This window comes from Sus scrofa, chromosome 8 (genome assembly GCF_000003025.6).
Source record: "Sus scrofa isolate TJ Tabasco breed Duroc chromosome 8, Sscrofa11.1, whole genome shotgun sequence".
NCBI lineage: Eukaryota > Metazoa > Chordata > Mammalia > Artiodactyla > Suidae > Sus > Sus scrofa.
In genome coordinates this window covers 44496343-44521475 of record NC_010450.4, presented here as the reverse complement: position 1 = coordinate 44521475, position 25133 = coordinate 44496343, and the positions used below count along the sequence as shown (strand labels likewise).

General features: G+C 39.6%; 1 protein-coding gene across 6 annotated transcripts in view; it reads right to left on the bottom strand.

Moving 5' to 3' along the window:
- Positions 739 to 25133, bottom strand: part of GUCY1A3 (guanylate cyclase 1 soluble subunit alpha) — a 71980-nt gene continuing 47585 nt past the window's right edge. For 4 of the 6 annotated variants that reach the window (XM_021100507.1, XM_021100510.1, XM_021100509.1 and 1 more), the window contains 5 exons: positions 23540 to 24249; positions 21176 to 21661; positions 14793 to 14936; positions 10130 to 10284; positions 739 to 4628 (listed from right to left, as the gene is read on the bottom strand). In XM_021100507.1, coding sequence (XP_020956166.1) covers positions 4427 to 4628; positions 10130 to 10284; positions 14793 to 14936; positions 21176 to 21661; positions 23540 to 24249 — 1697 coding nt within the window. In that variant the 3' untranslated portion in view covers positions 739 to 4426. The remainder of the gene's footprint in view (positions 4629 to 10129; positions 10285 to 14792; positions 14937 to 21175; positions 21662 to 23539; positions 24250 to 25133) is intronic. The other 2 variants (XM_021100508.1, NM_001018033.1) reach the window with 2 other exon arrangements.

Here is a 25133-nt window from a genome sequence, read left to right as displayed (position 1 = left end):
TCTATAGAGGGAAATAGCACCAAAGCCCACAGTCAGCTAAAGCCAGCTCTTTATGTTTTATTTTTTGGTGAAGGGCAGTATTCTATCATGCCAACCCAAGAAATACACATCCTTTCCACCGTTGAATAAAAACATATGCTGGTAAAACCCATGGACTTACAACCACAATAATCTATTAACATATTCTCTTTGGGACTCTTTCCTGTTACTTTACCAGGGACGTGACTGTGGCTTTTAGGCTTTACCCAGCCCTAGACCTCTTTGGGGCTCTTCATCTAGAGCTCTCAGAGGGCTGTATCTGTCTCCCAGCCATTCTCCCCTTGGCATCATTCCTCTTTCCCTTGCTAGGCGCCCCCCGAGTTCCCACAGAACTGCCTGCTCTGTCTCTGCAACTGCTCCTAACCACACCACACAACAGGCAGGACAGGATCTGCTCCGGGGTAACTGGCAATGTCAGGGAGAAGTAAATTGGAAGAAAGGTTAGTGAAGCATTGAAGCAATTCTTCTATCCTTCCCACTGAAGGATCTGAAAGACAAATGGCTCTAAGAGCAATATGAAAATCCCAGGCCAGGCATCCCAGCATTTTATCTATACTTGTGGTAAAATATTCAGGATATAGCATGAATCATTTTCTTCTGAGTTATAGATGGATGTTCATTTAGTCATCTGTGCTAGTAAATATCCACCCTCTCTCATGCTATTTCTGACAGTGCCTTTCACAAATGCAAGTCTAATCATCCCATTTCTTCATTTAGCACTTGACGTCTCCTTTACTGGGCAGTTTTTTTTTTTTTTTCTTTTTTGCCTACTCTGCTGTATATGAAAGTCTCCTGGCCAGGGATCAGATCCCAGCTGCAGTTATGACCTACATCCTTTGACCCACTGTGCTGGGCCAGAGATTGAATCTGTGTCCTGGAGCTGCAGAGATGCTGTTGATCCCACTGCACCAGGGTGGGAGCTCCTCCCGAGCAGTTTTAAAACTGTGGGGAAAGGAGGCAGAAGCCAATGGTCTGCTTATTCTGCTTCTTTTTTTCCTTTTTAAGGCATTTTGAACAAAGGGCTCCATGGAAATGAATAATAAGAAAAATGAGGATTAGTAATAATGGTAGTCACACGCTGACAAATGATCTTTCTGTCCTTATTCTTTTCATCCCCAACTCACGCCAGGCATCTGCTGTTCATAACACTCTGCATGCCCAGGCTCCACTTCCCTGTGTGCACTTGTGTTTGTTTGGACCATGTCTTTCCCCCTTAGCCTGATGAGCTCCTCTAAGAACCAGGCACTTCTGCAGGGACCAAGTCTCCTACTTTGTGGTCCCACAGCATTTTGCAATTACTTTTATGTTTACCTTTCAATTTTCTTTCTTGATAGAACGGGCCATGCTTTGAATTCCCAAAACAGCATTCTTCCTAGCATACAGTAGTCATTCAAAAAACCGTAAATAAATAAATGAAAATACATAAATGAATCTCTTTGGTTCTAGGTTCAAACTGCATTTTCTTACAAAGTCCAGTAGGAAATAGAAAGATAAGGCAAAATGGGAAGAGACATTTGAACTCCATACATTTCTCTTTGCTTCCTGATGCAAATATCTTTAGATGTTGATGGAAGTCTATCCTTGCTTCAGAAGTGTATATGACAAGTGAATTTATTTTGTGTACTAGACACAAAAATAATTGAACAAGAAGCATTGGAAACAAAATAACCAGAAGAGGAGAGCAGCTCCTGGAATTCTTGGGAGAGACAGGCTGATAGGGAAGCAGTCTTGGGATCCCATATTATATTTTAGGACAGTTAAACTAGAAATAATATTCAGAAGTCCTGGCCCCAAACTCTGCAACAGACCTTCTCTGTCTGATCTTTTCTCCATCCTCAGTTCCACTGCCAACCTCAAGCTCCTGTATTGGTCCTTCACTGACCTTGTGAACTTACCCCCAGGCTCTCTGTCCCCAGCTACCTTCAGTGGTCTGGACCTGAATATGTCAGTGTCATTTTCACCCTCCAAAGTGTATAAGACAGAGATAGAAAAGGGATTCCTTAAAGCTTTTAGCATCCCAGTTGTGCATTCTGAGTGCATTCCATCATGGAATGTTCATCTTGCTTGAGGTCTAAGCAGTATTCCACAGTTAATGAGCCTTCACAGCCTAGCCTGGGGAATCTATCACACATGATTGAATGTCTTCAGGAAAATACATTTTGGGGTAACTTTTTATTTAGATAAAATGTCAAACTTATAGAAAGATTGCAGGACGAGTATGAGGAATCCCCATGTAATCTGTTCCCATTTCCCTCCATTGGTTTTGTGTGTGTGTGTTTATATAGACACAGGCAAAGATAATATTTTTTTGCATTATAATTAATTTAGAACTTTTGTAACATTTAGTTATTACCAAATTTGGGTCTGTTTAAACATGTGACAAATAACACATTTTATTATATGCTTTTTAAATTGCCCTTAATTCCTAATATTTTCCCTGTAATAAGGGTTCATTTCCAGAAAGAAAAATGTATTTAAGTCTTTATCCTTCTTTTAAATACTTTTATTAACTTCACATAACTGTGAGACTGTAACTATATTTTCCCAAGGCCTACAGTACTCTCCAACAATAGCATTAGTATTTAATGAGATACATTCAGTACTTCAAGACATTGGTGTATCATTTAGTTAATGGTAGCTATGGTAATATTTACAGTAGTACACCAGAGATACTAGAGTCCAATCAGTAATGACTTTTTATTCCTGAGGTCACCATGGACTAGCCTGGGGTCTAAAAGAGATAATTAAAAAATTTTAAACTGAGTTGCTTCTCAGAAGTGTTCAACATATCTATAGCCCTCCTGTTCTTCAGTCCTCTGCAATCCCAATGTGCTCCAAGGAGTCAAATCCCAAATACTAACAACACAGTATATATGTATATTTTAATATATCATGTTAAAAATATAATGTTCATCTTTCTCTTGCTTTGAAATTGAGTTCTTTTTAATATCAGATCCTTACCTGATATTATTTGGTTTACCAGGGATCTTAAGACTAACATCATTTTAAAAAGTTCAAGCTTAGCAAAATGTTTCAAAATTTCCATAATGAAATCACAGCATCATTTTCTTCATCAATACTAACCTCTCCTTTTAAAAAAATCATAGAGTTATTTCAACTAGAATTTAAAAATTTGCAGATGTGTATTTAAGACAAAAAACTTGATGATTCTTAGGACATATATACACACCAGTGTTTAACACACTTAAGAATAAGCTATCTGCTTAATGAACAAGTCTTATCTGTCAATTATGAACTTAGATTTTCTTTTTTTAATTTTTTTTAATTTTTATTTTTTCTTATCAAGTAGTCTTAATTGTAATCAATTGTTATTTCTCCAATACATTTTTTTTTCTAATATACAGCATGGTGACCAAGTTACACATACATGTACATATTCCTTTTCCTCACATTATCATGCTTACTGGAACTTTCTATGGCTCAGCATAGCAATGCAGGATATCTGCTGAAATAAGTCCAAATTACTCCCGCATGTGTGTGTATATGTATGTGTCAATGTTTTACTTTTGTACTTCATGGTGTGTTCCCTGAATGCTTCCTTTCCTCCATGTAGTTTCTGGTTAAATTATATTGCATTTTAATACAGACTGTAAGCCTCTTTTATCTTGAAGATTATGACACAAAAATGAATTAATAGAAATGAAATTGCTCCTATGAATTAAAATAGCCTTTACCATGTGTAGAATTTTTAAAATGTCAAAAAAGGACATATTTATTATTATGACACATGTGGAGAATATTTTTATAAAATAATCCTTGATATTTACAGAAGAACTACTTTAGATTGATATTGCATCTAACCCATAATGGCTTATTTTCTCAAAAAAGAAAAAAAAAGACGCAACAGAAAAAAGAACTTAATCTACTTTGTTATACATGCTAACAGTTAAATGAGGAAATGTAATAAAATGCAGAGTTGAAAGGTTCAAGGAGCTTCAGGTATCAAAGACTATCATTTCTATTGGAAGAGCTTTTTTAAGGCAACACTAACACAAGCACGAAACCAAGGCATTCTTCCATGGCAGGAGACTGCAGGCAACTCCACCAGGTACTACAATTACCTGACATATGTACAATGTGCTGAGTTTTGAGTACAGGAAATAAGTGTTATGTAACAGAGCTATTCTCCCAAAGTCACTTTTTGAGGTTTCTTCCTTTGTTGTTGTTTTTTTTCCACTGAAGAGTTGAAGTACTGAAGTGAATACATTTTTTTGTCATGTTAAGTGGAAGAAAAAGTAGATCACTATGTTGTTCCTGAAATGTTAAAACTATTCTTCAGCCCTCTGCAATCCCAATATGTTTTCAGAGGTTCACATACACTCCAAGGAGTCAAACCCCGAAGACTTACAACCGGGTATACATTTTGCTAATCTATTCCCGATGCCTTGCCTAGAAAATTGGCATTGCCTTCTTCCACATCTTTCTTTTGGAACCACGGTTTTGAAGTTGTTCCTTGCTGATAAGCTTCCAGAAAGTGACAGATTCCAGGAATGTCACTAGGAAAGTTTGGTGGGAGTTCCTCCCTTGATCGAGGTGTAAACACAAAACCAGGACAGTCTTTGAGCAATCTAGAAAAAAATAAAATCCAAATATTTATAATCAAATCTAATACTGACATAACAGTCTATTCAAGAAAAGGAAACAAAACTAAATGAATAGTCCCATCAATATTAATAAACCAGCCATCTTCAGTGTGATTGACAGAAAAATCCTAACGATGTTTACAAACATCTTCAGCGAACAGTGAAAAATCAATTCACAATAACAGAATGTTCTACCAAATACAAATAATGTATTTCATATTAGGAAAATAACTATAAAATATTTTTGTAAAGATAAAATCTCTAATCTATCTAACAGTACAATTCATAGTAGCAGGAAAACAACCCAAACAATACAAAAGTATGATAACAGCAAAAAACAAACAAACAAAAAAAATGAAGATAATGTTATAGAATTGAAGGAGTTGAAAGAGATAAGACATGTCTTTCATTCATTCATTTTATAAATATTACTGAGAAGTAATCATGGAAAAGAAGTTGTGAAAGAAAAGTTCTATATATATAAGATACATCATATATAAAAATCTGTGAGAATAAGTTTTGGATCTCTCGATAGAATTTTTATGAATTCTAGGTTAGTAGGTCTAAAGTGAAATTTGGTTTATTGACACTATCTGATATTTGCAATACTTTTTCTTTTTAAATTCTTAATTAAATTTATTCTTAAATGCAAATGTTCTACTGACTTTTACCATTTGCTACAGTTGTCCATCATGATAAACTCGTTTTAAATTCTAAGCATACTGATTAAGTTACTGGCTCCTCTTCCCATTAGCTTCCCTAGGTTCCTGTCAAATGCAAACTTAATAAGCATCTCTTTAACCTATTATTCAGGCCATAGATGGAAATAGGCTCTAAATCAGCTAATACAGAAAATCATTCATGTCTTCCTTCCCACTCGCAGTCTGCAATGTCATGTTGAAGTGGAATAGAGTGATGCTGTGAGTTTGATACCGTGATACCCTCCTGTGTACTGAGGAAACTGCTGGGTACAAATGCAGGTCTCAAGAATTACAGACCTTGAGTAGAACACCAGTGAGTGTTCAGTTAACTAATTTTTATCAGAATGTCAATAAATACGTAATCTGCAAAATAATAAAATTAATGAAATGACGTTTTAGTCATAGGTTTATAAATATCTTGAGTATCTATTATTTATAAGGCATAGTATTTAGTAATATATAGTGAAAAATTACAGAATTCTACAGAATTGAAAGTATAACGTCAAAGTCTGGTAGATCTAAGTTTGAACAATAGCAAAGATGCCAGTTTTCTAGCCTTTTGAAGGAGGATAATAATAACGTATGTCTCTTAGGACAGTAATGAAAATTAAACAAAGCAAAAAAACCAAGATTTATTAAGTATAATTTAGGCATCACATTAACACTCATCATACTGATAACAATTAATAATTCTGATAATATCAGCTTTGGGAAAGAAGCCTTCAGACAGTGTGTAATATAGATTGGTAAAATCAATCTGAATAGCTAATTAATGTTTAGTAAAGCTGAAACCGGGTTTAGCCCATGATCTGGAAATACCATTTATGGGTATATTAACTAGAGGTATATGTATAAAATTGTTTACCAAATCACGTTTGATAATAATGAGAAACTGGCTCCCTTCTAATTAACCATGGATAGAAGACAGACTGGTTTACTTACACTTTAGAATACATATTACATGACACGCACCCATACTAGGTTTGCTGGCTTGTGAGAACAACTGTTAAACACTCTGGAATTCTGCAAGCCAGTTAAACCATTGATAGCCTGAAATCTGCCACAGCAATAGTATTTACACCTTAAAAACTGGAAAATGCTAGTACACTGCTGCATTAGGAATAGGGTGTTTTTGTTTTTTGTTTTTTGCTGTGTCTATGGCATGCAGAAGTTCCCAGGCCAGGGATCGAACCCATGCACAGCAGTGACCTGAACCACAATAGCGACAAAGCTGCATCTTTTAACCAGTAGGCCACCAAGAAACTCCAGGACTACTGTAAATAAATGAACTAGATTTATAGGAACTAGATTTACTTTTCATCTAGAAAAAAATCTTGAAAACAATGTTGAACAGGTTCAGGGCAAGTTGTAAAAGGATATGTACAGTTTGCATGGGAATCTATTTTTTCTCTAGTCTTATTTTTCTATCTGGATCATTTACAAGTGGCTTTAAAGCATATTTTTTGAATTTATTAAGTGCCTTGCTCAAGATCACACATCTGGTAAGCCCTGTACTTGGGGCTGTAGGACCTGTCTTCTGACTATAAATACCATGCTTTTTAAAGAAACTTACAGATAAACACAATTAGAGTGCCATGGAGTTAGAAACATTCATTAAATCATCTTTTTTAAAAGATCCAAATTTATAAGAAAAACAGCTGGGAAAAATAAAACCATTTGGATAAAAGCTTGATGGTGGTGAGATCCAAGAATAGCAGCAATAATCCCAGGGCAGATGCTCACAGGTGGAGGGAGGTTTTTCTTCACTCCCTCCTGACTGGACACCATTTCCTCCAAATTGCTGCATCAACTCTGCTAAGTCTGTCTGTCATCTCTCCCATTTTCCCTTTATTGTTCTTGTTCTTTCCCTTGGGAATTTAAGTCCTACTTCTGTGTCATTATAGCCGTTCCTAGGTCAACTTACCCCCACCAACTGCCCACACTGGGCAGTGCTCATTTATAACCTCATCTGTCATTATTGTCTTTAATGATTCCTGGGTCACCACACAAACCACTCTCATTACCCCCTGACCTGAAACTCATCAAACAGTACTGAACCTAGTCTCTGTTAGTTCTCTGCACTTCAGTAAAAAATAAATAGAAAGGCAGACAACTGTCCCCTAGAAAAGAAATCCTCATGACATTTCAAAGAAAGGGATGTTTACTTGTCATTATATTGCTACATTCTCAATGGTTGATTAGAATTTGGACATGGAAGTTGAAAAGTAATGGCTATTTGGGGGTGTGGGTATGCATGATGTGTCCTAAATGATATTGATATTGGTACAGCTTCTCATAGAATCTACTGCTCGTCCTTAACTTAAGAAACCATTCCAGACATAGGAATAATCTGAGAAGATGAGGGTGACATGTGAGTAGAGGTGTCCCTTCAGCCAGGGCAGGTGAGGAATGTCTCTTTAAATCGGCAGCATCTTACTTAAGGCCTAATTCTGAGAAGAAGGAAGATAGGGGATGACCAGGAAGAGAAATGGAAAACAGGCATCTTCAACTTAGGAATTAGTTGAGCAAGTCTGATGAATAAAAATAAGGCTGGGGTTTCAGAAGATCAGTGAAATAAGGGGAAAGTGGGAGAAAATGAGGGGGCAAGGGTTAGCAAGACATTGATCAGAGAGGAGAATGTGGTACAAGCTTAGCTTTTGTTTTTCTTTTTATAGTAGCATGTACGGTTTATGGAAGTTCCCAAGCTAGGGGTCAAATCAGAGTTGCAGCTGCAAGCCTACCCCACAGCCATGGCAACACCGGATCCATGCCACATCTGCAATTTACACTGCAGCTTTCGGCAATGCTGGATCCTTAACTCACTGAGCAAGACCAGGGATCAAACCCACACCCTCACAGATACTATATCAAGTTTATAACCTGCTGAGCCACAATGGGAACTCCTACAAACTTAGTTTTACTCTGGTCTCAATGCGAAGCCATTGGAGGGCTTTTAATGGAGGGCTTTTAATGCAGAGATGACAAGATCTAACTTATGCTTTAGGAAGATAACCTTGTTGTTGTGTGCAAAATGAACTTGGGGTGGAGGCACACAGGAAATTGAGTGGACAGAAGGGTGAGGGTGTCACTGGACTGTTCAGGTGCAACATCCAGTGGGCTTGGATTGTAGCAGCGAAGTGGGTGAAAAAGTTGTGTGTAGGACATCACTGCAGGTGGAGTTGGGGGACCCTGAGTAGGAGAAAGAAAGAGCAGTCGAGGTTCGTGGACTGAGCAACTAGCAGATGGTGATGCCCTTTTCAGGAGACTGCCCGAGCTTGACTGCGTGAGGTGGATTTCACTGGGATTGGGGGTGTTGGGAAGTAATTTGTTCTAATATGACCACGTTAATTGTAATTTGTCAATTTGTCATCCAAGTAGAAATAGGGAACAGCATCAAAGAGTCTGTGGTTCAGGGGAGAATTACAGGACTGGCTGGAGATAAAAATGGTGGATAATAAAACTTTGGGCACAGATGAGAACAGGGGCAGAGCTCTGGGCAGGACACCCTTCCAAGGTTTTGTGGGGAGAGATGGCCCCAAGAAAAGATAACGAGGTATAGCCAATGGGGTGAAAAGAAAGCCAGGAAGTCCGAAGAGGAAAATATTTAAAGGAGGAAACACCCAAGTCATTCAATGAACTCCAAAATGTTGAAACAGATAAGGAGACAAAACCAACCCTCATTTTAGCAAGGAATGCTATCCACCTCAATAAGGACCAGGACCACTGAGCAGCATGAGAGGGAAGAACACTGATCAGAGTGTGCAGAAGAGCAAATGGGAGGTGAGAAAGCAAGCCACTGAGTGCACGTAGTCAAAAGAAGGAGATGGCTGAGACAAGAGACAAAGAAGATGTTACCTTTAAGGACGTTCAATAATAAAATGTGTCTACATTTTGATGGGAATAATCATTTCACTGAAGAACCTGATACCAAGGAAAGGAATATTTTGGGGAGAAAAGTTTTTGAGAAGGTAAGAGGAAAAGGCACTCAGGGTAAAACTGGAGGGGGTGATCTCAAACAGGGGCAGGGCTGCTGGCCCACTGGAATGGGAGCCACGACCCAAGTCACAGGTGTGGGGACCTATGTCCATGAAACCTGAAGCATGAAGGTGGCATAGCTCTTAGCAAGTTGCCTTGTTTCCTGTTGTGAAATACAAAGCAAGGTTATCAGCTCAGAGTCAGAGCTGGACAGGAAAGGTTGGAGTTTTAAGGAGACAGGAGATGCTACAAAAAGTCATTTCTGAGAATGGAATCCCTAGTTTGCTTGGGCTAAGCTACCATATGGATCTGGAACACTTTTATGTTCTTTAAGGATTTCCATTGTAATTGGAGTTTTGTTTTTTTTTTTTAAAAAAGATACAATTGATACACAGTTGACACCTGATTGAAGGGTATTCTTGGGGACCATGCCCTTTAACTTGTGGGTTATGTGCCAGCTCTGGGTAGTTGGTGAAAGAGCTGAACTATGGGACACTGGATAGTGTCAGAATACCTGTCCAAGTACTGTGGGAAGGAAAACACACCTTGCAACAAATAATAATGGGGAAGACAGGATAGGTGTCAAAGATGACAGCTACGTAGCCAATTTCTCAGAAAGGTTGTTCCCCTGAAGCTAATGAGTAGTTTCAAAAAAGTTAAAGTGAGGATGATAAAAGTTATCATACTTCTTTTCCTTTAAGGTTATCTAAGCAAGAAAAAGTTGCGAAGACCGAAAAAAGCCAATGGGCAAAAATGACAACTGTATATAAATAAAAATAATAGAATTCAGGTGCTGGATGCAAATGGTACCTGTATGTGGTCGGGCTGACGTTGATTTTCCGTGGTACACTGCAGGACTCAAATTTGTTAGCCAGGGTGACATTGTTTCCAAAAAGGCAATAACGGGGCATTTTAACTCCAACAACTCCAGCAAAAACAGACCCGGAATGCAGTCCAATTCTCATCTGAAAGGGAAAAGTAACGCAATGTTCCAGGTCACTGGTAAAACACTCCCACTTGTCTCCTATTTGAATGCCCTGTCTAAATTATTGTACTATTTGCTCTCACCACACCTTCCTCCCTTCCTCAAAACCTCCAGCCAGCTTCCTTTGACTCTTCACTTTCAATTAAAAATCACTTGTGCAGCATGGGTCACAGCTCTTAACTCTTCTTCATGGATGCACTTTGGTTTATTACACAGATCATCTTTATTTCAACTGTCTTCAGTATTTGAATCAATGTCCCACATATGTACCTATCACAGTTAACACAGAAACAAGACAGAGTGTCTGTGGACTGTTAATGTGAACTGCCCTGTCCATTAAGAGAGAGAGAGCTGAGAAGTTGTTTCCCAAAACACTATTGGGGGTGGGGGGCAAAGAAGCCAGTTCCTAGGATATAAACGTGGGTTTTTAGTATTTTGCTTTAACAGAACTTTGTGCCAAACACTACTCACTATTCAAATGACTAACAAGTAGGGAAAGAAAATTATAATGTTTAAGCAGAAAATGGAAGAAGAAGCAGAAATCTGGAGTCACTGAGGCATGGATCACAGCAACCATATATGCTTTGGTCAAAACCATCTGGATCTATGGAAAACCAGAAGGATACCATATCTGGATATAAGAAGCAGTCTGGAACATGTTGACATAAGAATTTAGGAATTCTGAAAGTTATCAACAATTTGAGAACAGTTAAGACAATATTTTAAACTGGGATCTTCTAGAAGATCTGAATACTTCCTAATCTTAGGGGGTGCCTACATTTTTTTTTTTTTTTTTTGCTTTAAAAGAATTTTTATTTTTATTTTTTATTTTTTTTTTTTTTTGTCTTTTGTCTTTTGTCTTTTGTTGTTGTTGCTATCTCTTGGGCCGCTTCCGCGGCATATGGAGGTTCCCAGGCTAGGGGTTGAATCGGAGCTGTAGCCACTGGCCTACGCCAGAGCCACAGCAACGCGGGATCCGAGCCGCGTCTGCAACCTACACCACAGCTCACGGCAACGCCGGATCGTTAACCCACTGAGCAAGGGCAGGGACTGAACCCGCAACCTCATGGTTCCTAGTCGGATTCGTTAACCACTGCGCCACGACGGGAACTCCAAAAGAATTTTTAAATTATAGTTGGTTTACAATGTTCTGCCAATTTCTTCTGTATAGCAAAGTGACCCAATTATACATAAATACATATACTTTCTTTTTATTGCATTATTTGTACTGCTATAACAAAGCAAGTTAAAGTGGGGATATTGTAAATGACAATCAGACACTATCTTCCTTATTTTCAAGTTCTATGTTCAATTGAGCATTTAGAAAAAGTTTTACCAGATTTGTGTACTTTAAACAAAGCCCAAGTACTCAGAAACCTGTATGTAGTTTAGAATCCAGAAGACTCCAGATCTCTCTAGTTTTACAGCTAATTTCAGATCTGTTCCAGAAACTTTCGAGAATCATTTATTTCCTTATAAAATATCAAATCACGAAAGTGATCCAGTTATACATATATATTTATACATTTCTTTTTCTCATACCCTCTTCCATCAGCTTCTATTCTAAGAGCTGGATATATTTCTCTGTGTGGTACAGTAGGATCTTTTCATGGCAGGCCCTCATCACAGGTGTTTTGGACAAGGATCTTTCCAGAGCAAGTTCCAAGGTCACATCATACTTTCTGACTTCCCTGATCCTGACTGCCTGATTACTGGTCCCTCTCATAAGACAAAGTCCATCTATGGTTTTCTTTTCTTCTTTTTAAGTTTTTTATTATTGTTGATTTACAATGTTCTTTCAATTTCTGCTGTACAGCAAAGTGACCAAGCTATACAGAAAAATATACATTCTTTTTCTTACATCATTCTCCATCATGTTCTATCACAAGTGATTGGATATTAGTTCCCTGTTCTGTACAGCAGGACCTCATTGCTTCTAAGCCTCAGTGAGTGGACATTAGTGAGGAAATTGCTAGGAATTTCCTAGTAGGAATAAGTGAGCAGATGATTTATCTATAAGACATGCTGGAGGAAAACACAGAGTTTGAAAAGAAAAAAAAGGGAAGTATTTCCTATTCTTTCACTTTGATTCCATCCCAGGGGGCAGGAGGGTAAAACGTGGTAAAAGCCTAGGCTATGCAGCCAGAAACACATGACTCCAAATCCAGCTGCTTGAGAGACCTGACTACTCTTGTTCATTGATGAATTGTGGATTCCTCTTTATAATGCTGTTATAAGGACTTTATTTTTTTTTAATTTTAATGGAGTACAGGTTGACTTACAATGTTGTCTTAGTTTCAGGTGTACAGCAAAGTGAATCAGTTATAGATATATACATGTATCCACTCTTTATTCCCATATAGGTTATTCCAGAGTATTGAGTAGATTTCCCTGTGCTATACAGTAGGTCTTTGTTTTTACTTTTTCTTTTTCTTTTTTTCTTTTTATGGCCACACTTGAAGCATACTGGAAGTTCTTGGGTTAGGGGTCGAATTGGAGCTGCAACTCAGGCCTAGGTCACAGCCAGGACAACATTCACCTTTTAATTACAAAAGCCACATCTGTGGAAATCACTTGTGTTATTGTTGATCTAGACACTTTAGGCATCTACTTTGATGCTATGAGTTTCCTCACCAAAACAAACAAAAACCCCCCATAATTCTCCTGTTAAAAATATAGAAATTAAGCATCTGGAAAATGTGGTGGTGTGATGCTTTTAAAATACTGCGGGGAATTATTTCATACTCTTCCTATTGAGACATGGGGTCTCAGTCTTCTCCCTCTGGGCAGGCTTAGGGTTGCCTTGACTACTAAAATAAAATGGGCATGTCCCTATATATCTCCAAAGGCTTGGTCAGAAAAGGCCATGCAGCCTATAAAAGTCTTGTTCACAGGGACAGAATCCCCACCTCCCATCCCCAAGAAGTGTGATGGCTCTGAGGTTGCGCAGCAGGAACCCCACATGTAAGGACCTGAGCTGACGGTTCCAGCTGAGCCTCGCCCCCAGCTATCTCCAACCATGGCACCAGGTAAGTGAGTGAAGCAGCATCTCGAAATTGGTCCTCCACTTCAAGCGGGGGTAATTCCAGCTATTCTACTCACCCTCAAACACTGCGAATCCCCAGCTGATGTACCAGATAGTATGAGGAACGACAAGGTGCTACTGCCATGCCTCATCCAAATTTGGATGCACAGAATCAACGCATAATAAAAGCTCTGTGGCTGTATACCATTCAATTTAAGGAAGCGAGTCACATATCAGTATAACTGGGACAAGAGTGGATTAGAAAATAGTTCTGAAGGCTTACACATGTGGCTTCTATTAACATGGGAGAGGGCCTAGGCTAAAGTTCTAAATTTTTTCCCCCTCTTTTCTTTACATTTTATAGCATGGCAGCTAGGAGTCTGTATTATTTCAAAGGCCTGTTTCTAAAGGTCATTGGTTGTTTTACAAAAATTAAGTGGTAGATTCCCTACACGTGGGACAAATAAAGATATTCTGCTCATGTGTTATCTATTAAGACGATGCCTAGCACGTTAATTCTATTTTCTCATCTGCAATAAGATGTTATTATTCTGGGATCTGGCTCATCTACACATTTTGGAATTTTATGTGTTCTGGAAAGCACTGGCGAATGAGCAGTCCACATTCATTCTAGTCTAATTTCCCCCCTGCAAGGATTGGAAAAGTAAACATAACATTTTCCAAACTCCCTTGAAGTTTCTAGCTGTATTCAGGCTGGGTGAATCAAATACCCTTGCATGAGTTTTGGTAGTCTGGATTCCTGCCTGCACTTCCGCTGCCCACACGTGTGAGCATAGCTGGGAAAGCCTTGGTGCTTCCCATCACATGCTCAGCAGGGAGCCCAGTTTCCAGTCCCTCATTTTCTGAGAGTCATGATGCAGGATTTCCACGTTGCTGATTGAAATCACAGTAGGTGAAATTCTGTTCTGCAGCCAGTCCAGAGACAGTGGTTTTCTCAACACCATGGTTTCATCACTGACTGTGGCTGTAAAGTTCTGGAGCCAGCTTCCAGCTCGAGGAGGAAGCTCTGACTCTGAAATGTGGTTTGGGGAGCCATTCTTTGAAAGCTCAACTCACAGATGGCTTATTTGGTCCTGTAAGTGAACATTTAATACCATGTACTAGAGTTCCCACTGCGGCTCAGCGGGTTAAAGACCAGACATTGTCTTCCTAAGGATGCGGGGTATGAACCCTGACCTCGCTCAGTGGGTTAAGGATCAGGTGTTGCCATGGCTGTGGCACTGGCTTCAGAACCTCCATATGTTGCAGATGTGGCCATAAAAACAAACAAACCAACCAACAAAAAACAAAAAACAAAAACCCATGTGATAAATTTCCTCCTGTTTATACAAGCTGGAAGTTGCTGTCTGAATAAACCCTGACTGTCGCACCATTCTTTTGAGAAATAAGAAACCAGCATTTACTCTCAGGACAGCTCCTGGACAGCATGTGATCTGCCTCACCTTGATGGGTTCTCCGTGGGGGGACATGACTTCATCTGAGAGCTCCATCATCTTCAGGGCCATCAGTGCGATTTGAAACGCGTGGGTGTCACTCTCTTTGTGTAAGCCCCCGGCCACACAGTATGCATCACCGATGGTCTCCACCTGCACACAACAGATTTTTCATTTCAAATAGAAGCCGAGGAAGCATCATGGTGTATATCATAGAGTAGAAATTAAAAGTCAGACAGCAGAGATCTCAGCATTAGGCAATGGAATATCAGTAAATCACAGACTCTTAGAAACAACTTTCCTTTCCAGGAGATCCACAAGGTTTCTATGCTGAGAGGCATCACTGTCCTATGAACACAACATCAGGAGGGGTTTCTGCTCCCTGGCTTGCCAGTGGCCCCTCACACTCGATCCCCTTTTTTCTCTACCATGTAAAGTGGCTTTGTAGAAGTGAATGATAAATTTTGAATTTAAAATAAGCTGTTTAAGGATTTCCTGTCATGGCTCAGCAGTTAACGAATGTGACTAGCAACCATGAGGATGCAGGTTCAGTCCCTGGCCTTGCTCAGTGGATTAAGGATCCGGCGTTGCCGTGAGCTGTGGTGTTGGTCGCAGATGTGGCTCTGCTCCTGTGTTGCTGTGGCTGTGGAGTAGCCCAGCAGCTACAGCTAGATTTGACCCCTAGCCTGGGAACCTCCACATGCTGCGGGTGCAGCCCTAAAAAGCAAAAAAATAAAAATAAAAATAAAAATAAATAAAATAAAATAATAAAATAAGCTGTTTAAGATACTGGATGCTTTTATATCCTCTCAGCATGAAGCAATGTTTCAAACAAAGTCACTACTGAATCAATGTCCTATGAACTTAGTAAGGATGTGCCAGGTTAAAACTGATATTTGAGATTTTCAAAAGAACTTTGTTTTTTTTTCTGCTCTGCAGCTTATGGAGCTCCAAGGCCAGGGATCAGATCTGAGACACAGCCTCAAACTAAGTTGAGGCTGCAGCAATGCCAGATACTTAACTCACTGTGCTGGGCTGGGGATTGAACCTATGTCCCAGCGCTCTCAAGATGCTGCCAAGCTTGTTGTGCCACAGTGGGAGCTCCTTCAAGAGAACTTTTGGGATTCTCCTGGCAACAATCCATCTGCATGAGTAATCCATCTGCATGAATATTAATCATGGGTATAGAAACCAAGATATCAACCAGGAAGCAGAAACAACTGTGTCAGGAAGCTATTGGAAATTAAAGAATTATATAAATGTCATGTACAATTATTATCACTGTTGTGATTGTTGTTGTTATGAGTGATTTTTATCTGTCTGGCACACTGAGTACAGAAAGCTAATGGTTAAGTTAAATCCATAAATAAGCCACCCAATTGCAATTGGTGCATTTTTCTTCTCCTCTAAATATTTACTGTAACTTATTGGATCAAATCATCATTCTTGTCCAAAGCCTCCAATCTGGAGGGAGGAGGAGAGGGAGGGACGGAGAAAGGGGGATATCCTTCAGTGATATTTCACTCAGAATAAATCCTGGGGCCCTTAAAAGGCCCCTGAAGCTCCTTCCTTGCCTTCCTACTGCTCCCTGATTCTATCTCCTAATCCTCCTCCTCACTCACTTTGTCCCTGTGTCACTGGCCTCCTGTTTCCCCTTAAACATACCAAACACGCTCCCATTTGCTATTGCTCTGCCTGGAACAATCCCCCTGCTGATAACCACTTGGCTTGTCCCTGGTTTCATCAGGCTCTGTGAAAGCTCACCTCACTAGAAAGGCCTGTTGGGGGCTGGCCTGTGTGAAATGCCCCCTCCTATCTCACCCTTCACCTGCTCTGTAATCCTTCCAGAATAGCACGGCAACCAGAGTGTGTAAATCTGCACATACACTTGTCGTCCTCCTTTCTCTCAGTGGAATGCAAGCTCTTGGTGTTTGCCTGTCTTATTGACTTCTACATCACTGGGGCCCACAACATTCATGGGTGGGTGAACCCAGCAGCAAGGCTTCCCAGGAGCAATGAGAGACATGCTCAGTGCAGGGTAACATGTCCTAGAGGCTGAGTAAGTGTTACTAGGAGAAGGGGTACCATCACCTCTGCTAGGTGTTTGGTGCTGCTCTCTGTGCTGCTATGGCCCCTACACAGGTGAGAATGGACTCACACCTGTCATGTCATAGGGAATATGTCCTGTGCATTGGTCAATGTGTCCCTCCTCTGCCCACGACCACTGGACTCTTCTCAGAGGGACTGTACCCACTCACAGTGGCAAATGCTGGAGGACCAGCAAATATTAGCTAAAACAATCAATAAATAGATACTGGGAATTTGAGGTTGGTATATACAAACTATTACAGTGAGATGGATAAAAAACAAGGTCCTACTGTAAAGCATAGGGAACTACATCCAATCTCTTAGGATAGATTGCGATGGAGAATGATATAAAAAGAATGTATGGTATGTTCAGGAAATGGTGCTGGGAAAACTGGACAGCTGCATGTAAATCAGTAAAGTTAGAACACACCTTCACACCATGCACACAAATAAACTCAAAATGGCTTTAAGACTTAAGACACCATAAAACTCCTAGAAAAGACATTAGGCAAAACATTCTCTTACATCAATCTTACAGATGTTTTCTTAGGCCAGTCTCCCAAGGCAATAGAAATAAAAGCAAAAATAAACAAATTAGACCTAATAAAACTTAGAAGTTTTTGCACAGTAAAGGAAACCATAAACAAAAAGACAACCTACAGAATGGGAAAAACAGTTGCAAAGGATTCAACCAACAAAGGTTTAATCTCCAAAATATACAAACAACTCATATAGTTCAACAAAAACAAAAAACAAATAACCCAATCAAAACATGGGCAGAGGACCTAAAGAGACATTTCTCCAAGGAAGACATATGGATGGCCTGCAGGCACATGAAAAAATGCTCCACGTAATTTGCTCCACAAATGCAAATCAAAACTATAGCGAGGTACCACTATAAAGTTTCTGCACAGCAAAGGAAACCCTAAACAAAAGGAAAAGACAACCCACAGAATGGGAGGAAATCTTTGCAAATGAATCGACTGACAAGGGATTAATCTCCAAAATTTATAAACACCTTCTACAGCTCAATACCAAAAAAAAAAAAAAACCATCAAAAAATGGGCAGAAGATCTAAACAAACAGTTCTCCAAAGAAGACATACAGATGGCCAAAAAACACATGAAAAGATGTTTAACATCACTCATCATTAGAGAAATGCAAATCAAAACCACTATGAGGTACCACCTTATACCAGCCAGAATGGCCATCATCCAAAAGTCTACAAACAATAAGTACTGGAGAGGGTGTGGAGAAAAAAGAACCCTAGTACACTGTTGGGGGGAATTGTAAATTGGTGCAACCACTGTGGAAAACAGGATGGACATTCCTCAGAAAACTAAAAATAGAACTACCACTTGATCCAGCAATCCCACTCCTGGGCATCGACTCAGAGAAAATAATGACTCGAAAAGACACATGTACTCCAATGTTCACTGCAGCACTATTTGCAATAGCCAAGACATGGAAACAACCTAAATGTCCATGGACAGAGGAGTGGATCCAGAAGATGTGGTACATATACACAATGGGATATTACTCAGCCATTAAAAGGAACAAAATACTGGCATTTTTAGCAACATGAATGGACCTAGAAATTATCATGCTAAGTGAAGTCAGTCAGACAATGAGACACCAACATCAAATGCTTTCACTGACACGTGGAATCTGAAAAAAGGATAGACTGAACTTCTTTGCAGAACAGATACTGACTCACAGACTTTGAAAAACTTATGGTTTCCAAAGCAGACAGTGCAGGAGGTGGGGGGATGCGCTGGGGTTGTGGGATGGAAATCCTGTAAAATTGGATTGTGATGATCATTGTACAACTATAAATGTAATAAATTCATTGAGTAATAAAAATCATAATAAAAAAGATGCATGTCCCTGAATATTCACAGCAGCACAATTCACAATAGAAAAAACATGGAAACAACCTAAATGTCCATAGACAGATGAATGGATTAAGAAGATGCAGCACATATGTATAATGGAAAACTACTCAGCCATAAAAAGGATGAAATAATGCCATTCGCAGCAACATGGATGCAACTAGAGATTATCACGCTAAGTGGAGTAAGTCAGAAAGAGAAAGATAAATACCATATGATATCACTTATACGTGGGATCTAAAATATGACACAAATGATCCTATCTACAAAACAGAAACAGATTCACAGACACAGAAGGCAGACTTGTGGTTGCCAAGGGGGGAGGGAGTGGGATGGATGGGGAGTTTGGTGTTGGTAGATGCAAACTATTACATTTAGAATGGATAGACAACAAGGTCCTACTATACATTACAGGGAACTATGTCCAACCTCCTTGGATGGACCATGACGGAAGATAACATTAAACAAAAGAATGTACATGTCACCTTGCTGTACCGCATTAACTGGCACGACATTGAAAATCAATTATACTTTAAATTTAAAAAATAAATAAATACTAAAATAAGCGGAAACGACTGACTGAGACAAAGAAAACAAAACTGAGTAAAGTCCTGGTACAATCAGGGCCTGGAATAAATAAGCCTGGCTATGCACTGGAAGCTGAAGCATGCACAGGTCAGCCCATGATAAACATTCTTTGTATCTTAAGTTTATTCCATGGTGAGCATCCTTCCTTGTGTATTCACAGCATCTCCAGGTTTTTTCATGCTTTCTTCATGAAGTGAGGATTCAGACCCACTCAGTGGAGTGGCAGTTGGGTTACCCAGGGTACCTGTGTGCTCCCAGCCTTGTAATGAGAAGCAGAGATTCTGAGCACTTGAGAGGAATAACTCAATGTTTCAGTTTCAACACAGTGAAACTTGTAGAAGTGAGCTGCCTCTGCCAGCAGTCACAGCAGTTTGGAAAAAAGAGAGTGAAGATTCCTTCTCACAATTCTGAGGGAGGAGACATCTCAAGATGTAAACTGTCTACAAATAAATAGAGTGAATTCCACAAGAGGCCATCCAGCTGAACCTAACTGAAGCCAATTATTTTATCTGTAATTATACATGAACCTCTTCCCACCCCTCCCCCCACAAGGGAATCATAGCTCTGTCTGGAATTTCCTGTTAGAGATTTTTAAAAAGGAAAGTTTTACTTTGAGCATCTAGATTGGAACCAAGCAGGGGTTTATGTACTCCCATAAATAATTTTTGCTTCCTTTTCAATAATTTATTCATGTCATATCAGGTTAGGCTCTGAAATGTTAGATCTTTATGTGGCAAATTAAAAGATGATTCAAGCCACATAAATGAGAAGCATGCTTTATTCCTAATGCCAATACGTGGGACAATGCAAAATATATCAGTAAAAAAATGTACTTCTAAAGAAACAGGCGAACACAAAATCTCTTCATTAGTTCTCCTATTAACAAGTTACATTAAAAAATAATGTACTTTAAAAAAATACGTTATTACCTTTCAGGGACAATTTCTGCACCCCCGGTGATTAAAATGATGCCTGGTACACTGTAGGGACTCAGTAAATCCTGCCACTGGTGAATGACAGATATTATTTACCATAATTTTTATAACAGTGCTGTTTATGGAGATTATGGTTTATAATACATGTTATTCATGCAGATAAATTCTGTGGGTAGATATTCTAGTATCTTTTTTATTGTTATTTTTTTGGCTGTACCCATGGTATGCAGAAGTTCCCGGGCCAGAGATTGAACCTGTACCGTAGCTATAACCAGAGCCACAGCAGTGACAATGCTGGATCCTTAACCTGCTGAGCCACCAGAGCACTCCTATTTTCTCAGTTTTACAAGTGAGAAGTTAACTTCCTTTCCTTACTGAGCTGGAAGGCAGAAAACAAAATTTGAAGACCAGCTTCCTTCTGTCCTTGGCCTCTGTACAACAACCTCTTAAGCAGGTGGTTTGGATTTGTTACCTGGCCATGAAAAGTGTCACATTACTCTGTACTTAATTAATCTGCTTAAAGGCAATGTGTATAACCCTCACACTTCTGCACTTTTGCAGACAGAAAGGCTATACATCTTTCCTGTCTAAGTCAGACTTGGAACAGTTTCAAATTTAGTAACACAACTCAGCGTTAGGTCGTGTGAGGTTTACTGACTTTTAAACTTCAGCTTCCCACGGGTCTCACTCTGTCACCGCCCACCCCCCTCCATTCTGTGCTTACTTTTTGGGAAGACTAAGTGGCAGTCCTTTCATGGAACAATCATATCCGTCTCTGGGCAGATTCAGAGTGACTTCTGGCCGGAGAACACTCGCATGATTAGTGCATGATGCCTGCTCCCAGCATGGGGCTTAAGGGCCTGTACAGGGACATTGCCCTGCCCCCTACCTTGTAGACGTCCAGCTCCCCACACTGCCGGTCAAAGCGGGTGTAGAGTGCGTTGAGCATGGTGATGACCTGCAGCGGCGAGCACTGGGAGCAGATGGCCGTGAAACCCACGATGTCTGAGAAGAGCATGGTGACATTCCTGAACTTCTTGGCCTGCACGACCTGGCCCTGCCACAGCTGCTGGGCCACCTCGCTGGGGAAGATGGAGCACAGCAGGTCCACTGTCTTCTTCTTCTCCTCCTCCAGCGCTTGGTGGGCCTGCTCCAGTGTGGCCTTCAGCTTGCCAAGCCTCTTCTTCAGGCCGTCCTGAGCCCTGGCCTGCTCTCCAATCAGAACCACATCCCTCAGCGCGTTGTGGATGGGGATGTCAGAGAGGTAGAGCCCTCGGCCCGTGAAGTCTTCCAGTCTGTCCACACAGGGCGACCCCAAGAACAAGATCGCGCTGGATTCAATGATGTAGATCATCTGGCCTTTGAGGTCCATCACCTGTGTAGCCAAGCAGAACCAACTGTTGTGGCTTATTCAAGTTTCCAATGTCTTTCTGAGACAGTGAGGAAGTAGATACAGTGATAACCCTTTTATTTTTAAGCCTGATTTTTTTTCTACTTGTCAACAAAAAAGCAATATGCTTCCTTATAGTTCGAATTTACTATGAGTTTTAAAATGGGGAGTTCCTATTGTGGTTCCGTGGGTTAAGAATCTGATGTAGTCTCTATGAGGATGCAGCTTTGATCCCTGGTAGGTTAAGGATCTGGCATTGCCACACTTGCAGCATAAGTTACAGATATAGCTCATATCTGGTGTTGCTATGGCTGTGGCATAGGCCTGCAGCTGCAGCTCCAATTCAACAACTGGCCTGGAAACTTCCATATGCCACAGATGCAGCCATAAAAAGTAAAAAATAAAAATAAAATAAAATAAAATAAAATGCATGCAGACATTTGAAGAATATATTGGAATATACACTACATAGAAATCATGATTTTTGATCAACGATGCAAAAAATTCCTGCTTCAAAGCTTTTTAACTATGTGGCACACTGACGCCTCTCGTAATACATTCTTTTGTCAGCAACAATAGCAGAAAGGACTGTACCAAAGAGCCCAGAGCAAGGGGAAGCTTCATGTGACCATCCTGGATCACAAGGTTTACTCGTATGAGTGCAGCAAATGTGTATATGTGTGTTTACTGCAGCAGAGAGTCAAAAGCAGGCCAGATAACCCTTCAGTAGTGAAAGGTTAAATAAAGTACAGAACAACCATACAACGGGATACTACACAGCCTTTGAAAAAGTGAACCAGGTCTGTATCTGATGACATGGAAGGATGCCCAAATATGTTGTTCATGGATTAAAAAAAGAAGTCGTAAATAGCATTTTTTGTCTTAAATGAAAATGTATAAAATTAAAGTTTTTGATTTTGCAATGAAGACCTTTAAGGGTTCCCTGTTTTTTAAACATTTAATTGTACTTTTTTTGATAAAAAAGTAACAAAACAGTGTCTCTGCTGGGTTACGTGTGTCTAAAAGTTAGATGTGTATTAAGCCTCTCTCTGAGCTCTGCTTGTACTATTGACTATGATTTTGCAAACTTTCTAATTAATTACCATGGTACTCTATTTTAAGATGAGAGCATAACATTTTCCCCATATTTTCTAAGAGTTAATCAAACAAGTTATTGATTTTTTCTATGTCTATTAAATATTGACTACAAAAATCCATTTAGTTGCCTCCTATAAGAAACAAGACATTCTTGTTTGCTGTAAAACTCCTCCTATTATTCCAAATTAAGTCAGCTATTTCCTGATGATTGAAACCCTATTTTTATAAAGTTTTTTTTTCTGATTCAGTTACCAAATACTCCATAAGGATTTTTTTTTTTCTTTTTAGGGGTCCACCTGCAGCATATGCAAATTCCCCGGCCAGGAGTGGAATCAGAGCTGCAGCTGCCAGGCTACACCTCAGCCACAGCAACACTGGATCCAAGCTGCATCTGGAACTTGCACTGCAGCTCAGGGCAATGTCGGATCCTTAATCCACTGAGCAAGTGAACCTGCATCCTCATGGATACTAGTGAGGTTCTTAACACACTGAGCCACAACAGGGACTCCTCCATAAGGATTTTAAAAGGTAGACTGTATTCAACAAATATTTGTGGGAGTAATGGGTTAAGTAAGCAATGAGTACAAAAATAATCATGTTTTATATTTATTCCAGCCTTAAAAGTATTTTAGAGTTGTTTTAAACTGAAACATCTTATTAAAACATTTGAAGCGATACATACAGTTTGAGCTTTTTTTGCTTCTAGTCTTTAAATATGAAATCATTTATTCCATATTATTCAAAACAGTTTTCTGTTTCTCTTACCCTTGATGATTTCTTCACAGAGTTGTCCCATCTCCTCACCCGAACAACAAACTGCATGTTCAACATGGTCATGATTCCGCTAAAGGTCTGGCTGATTTTTGGAGTCAGGATCTCGAAGTACTCTTCAAAGTTAGGCTTTCCTTGAAAGTCTCTCCTGTTCATGAGTCTTCGGATGCCATTGCCGAACTGCAGGATTGTCATGTCTTTGTCAAACATGAAATGGAAGGGGAACGTCTTACAGAAGAGCGAGGCAGGGATCACCAGCGAAGACTGGGCCCCCCCGGGGGATGGGGACGGTCTGGTGCTTTTGATGTGAACAGAGTATAGCAGACAGGGCTGATTCACAAACTCGCTGCAGTCGTGATGGAAGCAGGGGGGCATGGAGGACACCTCCACTTCAGTTTCGTACAGTATGTGAGCAGCTGCCTTAATGATGCCCGGCAGAATCAGGGAAGTGATTTTCTTAGGGAAGAAATAATAAACATTTAAGAAGTCGTGATCTTTATCCAGGCAGAGGATGGACGCATCCTCGAACTGGCCCTTCTTTTCTGCTTCTTGGCAGTGACTGCTCTGCTTCAGAAGGGTGCCAAAGCTATTTAAAAAATCTTTGAGGGTTCCTCCAACCACACCGAGGATGTATTCATCTTCCTCATAACATATTTTAAAAAGCTCTTCACCAAGAGATTCTTTGATGATCTCCACTGGAACTCCTGAAAGTATATAGTACATTTTCTGCCATATCAAATGCGTCATTTTGGAAGGGCTGTGCTGTTAACTACTAGTTTTAATATTGTTTTATCTGACGATTTAATTTGCCTTCTATCTGCTAATAAGAATTTGAACCAAAATTAACCACCTATATTCAAATGATCTCCTGAATTAATTTCTAAAATTCTAATAAGTCTGAATAGAAATCCCAAATCAGTTATTTATGAAAGAATGATAAATTGGAGATAGTATATGACTTTTTATCTCCCTGAAACTTTATGAAACAATTGGAATTATAGGATCAAGTCCATTTCAGAAAAAGCTCTCCTATCTTGTTAACAACAAAATTAGTAGTGCATGTTGGTGAAGAGGTACTGGCCCCCTTGGAGAGCTTCCAGGTGTATAAGCATCAGACACAGGAATTAATTTGAAATCACTGGAAGTGAAACTTAATTTTGTAATTTTCCTTAGCGATGGTATAAAGCAATTTTTCTCAAGTAAAATAGCATACTTATTGATCAGTGCTACCTGAAAGAACATGTGTTTGGAATACATTATTTTCTTTCTACGATTTCTCCTTGCCTAGTCTCCTTTATTTTTTAATAGTTTTTATCTAAAAAATTTTTAATTCTATCCTTTATTTTTTAAACTGTGTGTACCATACCCTTCTCATCTGTGACTCATGAAGAACAAGAGTGCCTTCTTCACAGCACTGCTGTGGTTCCTGGGGTCTACCTGTAGAATCGTGCCCAGCCCAGAGGAAGGGCTCAGTATAAGTCAGCCATCATCATCATTATCAAATTCTTAATATTTTGTACTTTTAGAAAAATTTAACCTCTCGAAATCAAACTTTGAAAAAGACAGTAGGAAAAAGTCACTCACCTGC